This window comes from Guillardia theta (genome assembly GCF_000315625.1).
Source record: "Guillardia theta CCMP2712 unplaced genomic scaffold GUITHscaffold_86, whole genome shotgun sequence".
NCBI lineage: Eukaryota > Cryptophyceae > Pyrenomonadales > Geminigeraceae > Guillardia > Guillardia theta.
Window position 1 is genome coordinate 320,880 of NW_005434588.1, and position 3,017 is coordinate 323,896.

At 56.0% G+C, this 3,017-nt stretch overlaps 1 protein-coding gene across 1 annotated transcript in view; it reads left to right on the forward strand.

Moving 5' to 3' along the window:
- Window positions 1–910: 910 nt before the first annotated feature.
- The window catches only part of GUITHDRAFT_115637 (hypothetical protein), a gene marked incomplete at both ends in the record, with an annotated part of 3,233 nt that continues 1,126 nt past the window's right edge, over window positions 911–3,017 (forward strand). The window contains 13 exons of the mRNA XM_005825220.1: window positions 911–986; window positions 1,034–1,098; window positions 1,163–1,193; window positions 1,238–1,308; window positions 1,363–1,773; window positions 1,834–1,938; window positions 1,985–2,035; window positions 2,092–2,196; window positions 2,324–2,374; window positions 2,424–2,486; window positions 2,537–2,596; window positions 2,640–2,711; window positions 2,902–2,995. Of these exons, the coding sequence (XP_005825277.1) occupies window positions 911–986; window positions 1,034–1,098; window positions 1,163–1,193; window positions 1,238–1,308; window positions 1,363–1,773; window positions 1,834–1,938; window positions 1,985–2,035; window positions 2,092–2,196; window positions 2,324–2,374; window positions 2,424–2,486; window positions 2,537–2,596; window positions 2,640–2,711; window positions 2,902–2,995 (1,255 nt within the window). The remainder of the gene's footprint in view (window positions 987–1,033; window positions 1,099–1,162; window positions 1,194–1,237; window positions 1,309–1,362; window positions 1,774–1,833; window positions 1,939–1,984; window positions 2,036–2,091; window positions 2,197–2,323; window positions 2,375–2,423; window positions 2,487–2,536; window positions 2,597–2,639; window positions 2,712–2,901; window positions 2,996–3,017) is intronic.

Below are 3,017 nucleotides of genomic sequence, written 5' to 3' on the forward strand. Positions count from 1 at the left end.
AGATCCCTCTTGCGATGTCAAGCTCTTCTGGGATGGCGCGTCGAGAAAGCATTTCTCGATCCGCGGTCTCAGGCAATTCCTACATGAAAGTGGAAAACACTCTTAACTGTTCAGGATAGATGCGATGGGACAGGTATACCCACAGAATGGCGAGTGGTAGACGAAGCGAACAGCTCCAACAATGGTGTTTTTGTGAACAGCATTCGTGTCCGCGAAGCCATTCTGAAGGTGTATGACATGCGCAAATCGGATGGTTCGATTCACTTTGTTTGTAGGATGGGGATCTTGTCGGTTTGGGGAAAGGAAGGTGGTCGATGCTTTCCCCGAAAGTTCCCCATGATGTGTGAGCAGAGATGTTGCGTTCGGATCAAAGATCTCATCCAGAAATCTTGAGTACCTGTTCTGCTTGAGAACCAAGGTTTCCAACCTCCTTCGCGCTCTTGTGCGTAACGGGCAGAAAATCAGGCGGACCGTGCCCCTCATCAGAATCGTCTGCAGACAGGTGAAGCATGAGGAGGAGGAGGTGCCATGTGAGTGAAGTTGGACGAGTAGATCTCGCGTCCAAGGGTGCTCACCGACAGGTTTCCTAACTCCTTGCGGTCACTGGTGGCTCGATATCAGCCCTGATCCTACGAGCAGCTCCGAGGAGCGGCGAGGCATCCTCTGCATGGACACATCGTGGCTGGTGAACTGAAGGTGGGAGGAGGAGGAGGAGGAGGAGGAGGATCCTTAACCGTGCGGCAGGAGAGGAAGGAGATACGTAACGAGGGTCCTGCGGGGCAGACCTACCATCCTTGCAAAGTTAGCGATCGATAAATTATGTCATCAGCAAGCTAACTCTGACCTCAGGCAAGGGTCTACCCGCAATCGTGGTGGAGAGCCTCGGCCGTAAGTCGTTCTGACGTGAAAGATGCTGAGTGATGGCCTGGTTGAGAAGTCCGATAGCGCGCCGACTCCTTGCGAGCTACAGCTCCAGTACGTCTACGGTCAGCCCCGGAGGCCTGCATCGGTAGATTCTGACGTGATTGTGAAGGGATAAGATCTTTCGACACGAGGGACATCGTTCACTACCTTGACAGCAATCACATCGTGTATCCGGTAGTGCTCGGCGCTTGTGAAAGACCAGGTCACACCCTCCCGGCCTGACCCTGTCTGACCCCAGGCTGCTTCGCTGGTGGTAATTTACGACATCGGTAACAGCATGTTCTGGGAGGAGCGAAGTTCTGACCGGTCCCAGCCCATCACACCCAACAGTTCTTCGACGAGCACGACGATGACGTCATCAGCATAGCTATACATCCCAGCAAGGTGAGGGCAAGAAAGTTCAATCCTCTGCTTGTCCCTTTGATCGGGTTGTCCTAGAAATACATCGCATCTGGGCAGGTCGCGTCTCTAAGGCGTCGCACGAGCGAAGGTCGGCCATGTGCGTCTGTTCTGGTATGGAACGCCTCGACGCTAAAGAGGAACAACCGTCCGGTGGAGGAGGTAGAGGCGCGATGGTGCAGGGAGGATGTTGGAAGTTTGACGCTGGCGTACTCAAGGGAGGATGGAAGAGCAGAGGTGTACTGGCGCGGGACCTCCAGCACAGGATTCATTCCCTGGACTTCGATCGCTCTGGCAGGAACTTGGTACCTGCGCAAGACGAAAGTTGGCAAGACGGCTGACCATAAGAGTGTGTTGTTCGCTGCTTGCCAGGTTGTCTTCGGGGGAAAGAGCGACGCAAGTGCTATGATCGTCGTGTACGAGTGGGAGACAGGCAGGACGCTCTGGCAGGTGTTGCCTTCATGTCCCTTGCGATGAACCCGTCGCTGACGTGTGACCGTTGCGATCAAGCTAACGGCTGCAACAAACCTTGTCACCTCTGTCAAGCACAACCCCGTCATCCCAACGCAGTTTGTTCAGTGTGGGGACCGAGGAGTGAGATACTGGGACTATGCGGTCGGGCGTTCCATCTGCCCACCTTAGGGTCTAACGGCTGCAACAGACCGCTGCCAGCAACCCGGAGGCTGCCTCCAAGAGCGCCTCCTACCTCAAGGTCCAACTACTCCCCAGCTACCTCCCGACAGGCCATTTGACACCCTCCGTCTCCAGCTGACCCGCAAACCCTGTCAAGGGAACTGTGTGGCGTTCACGGATGACGGGCAGGCTGCGATTGTTGGGATGCAGAACGGGATGATAATCTTCTTTGGGAATAAGGTAATTTCATCCCTCGCCCTCTAATATTTCAATTCTTCCCTACGGATGGGTCGAAATTTCCTCACTCGCCCCTTGGAACGACTTGAAATTCTTCATGCTCCCTGCTCGCAGTGAACTTGATCGTCAGGGGACGGAGATCGTCGGGCTGGAGCACATCAAAGATGCTCACGACGGAGCGGTGCTCCTCCGCCCTCCCCTTCATCCCTCACCCTCCTCCTCTGCTCCAGGTCCTCTGCCTCCTGGTCTGCGATGGCCTGCTGGTCAGCTCAGGACAGGATGCATACATCAAGGTCGACCAGCAGCAGCCGTTCTCTTTCCTGAAGCTTCCCATGCCTGACAGGTCTGGGAGTTCCAGTGGGCAGGAGATCATCTGGTGAAGCCTGCCAGGCTGATCAGACAGGTGCCGCCTGCTGCCTCCTCCCGACACTCATGATCGTTGTCAGGTCTCCGTCCGGGGATACTCGACCAAGGTGCATGAGTCGGTAGCGTCTGTGACGAGCATGGACTACATGGAGGTCAGGGAGGGAGCGAGCGACGGAGGGAGGGAAGGAAGGAGAGGAGGAGGAAGGGACGGAGGAGCGTCAAGGAGCGGATAAGGGTGGGAGAGGGAGCGAGAGAAGGAGGGGAGGTGGGACAGAAGGGAGCGTCGAGGAGCGGGTCAACGGGGGAAGGGGACGGAGGAAGAGACTTGACGGCTCAGTGCAGGGGAAACTTCTGTGTGCGACCAACACACACTACGTCCTTCAGATCTCACTGGATCAGATGGAGCTCACTGACCACCGCGCTGCCTTCCATCGGAGTGTCTTGACTGTCCTGAACTT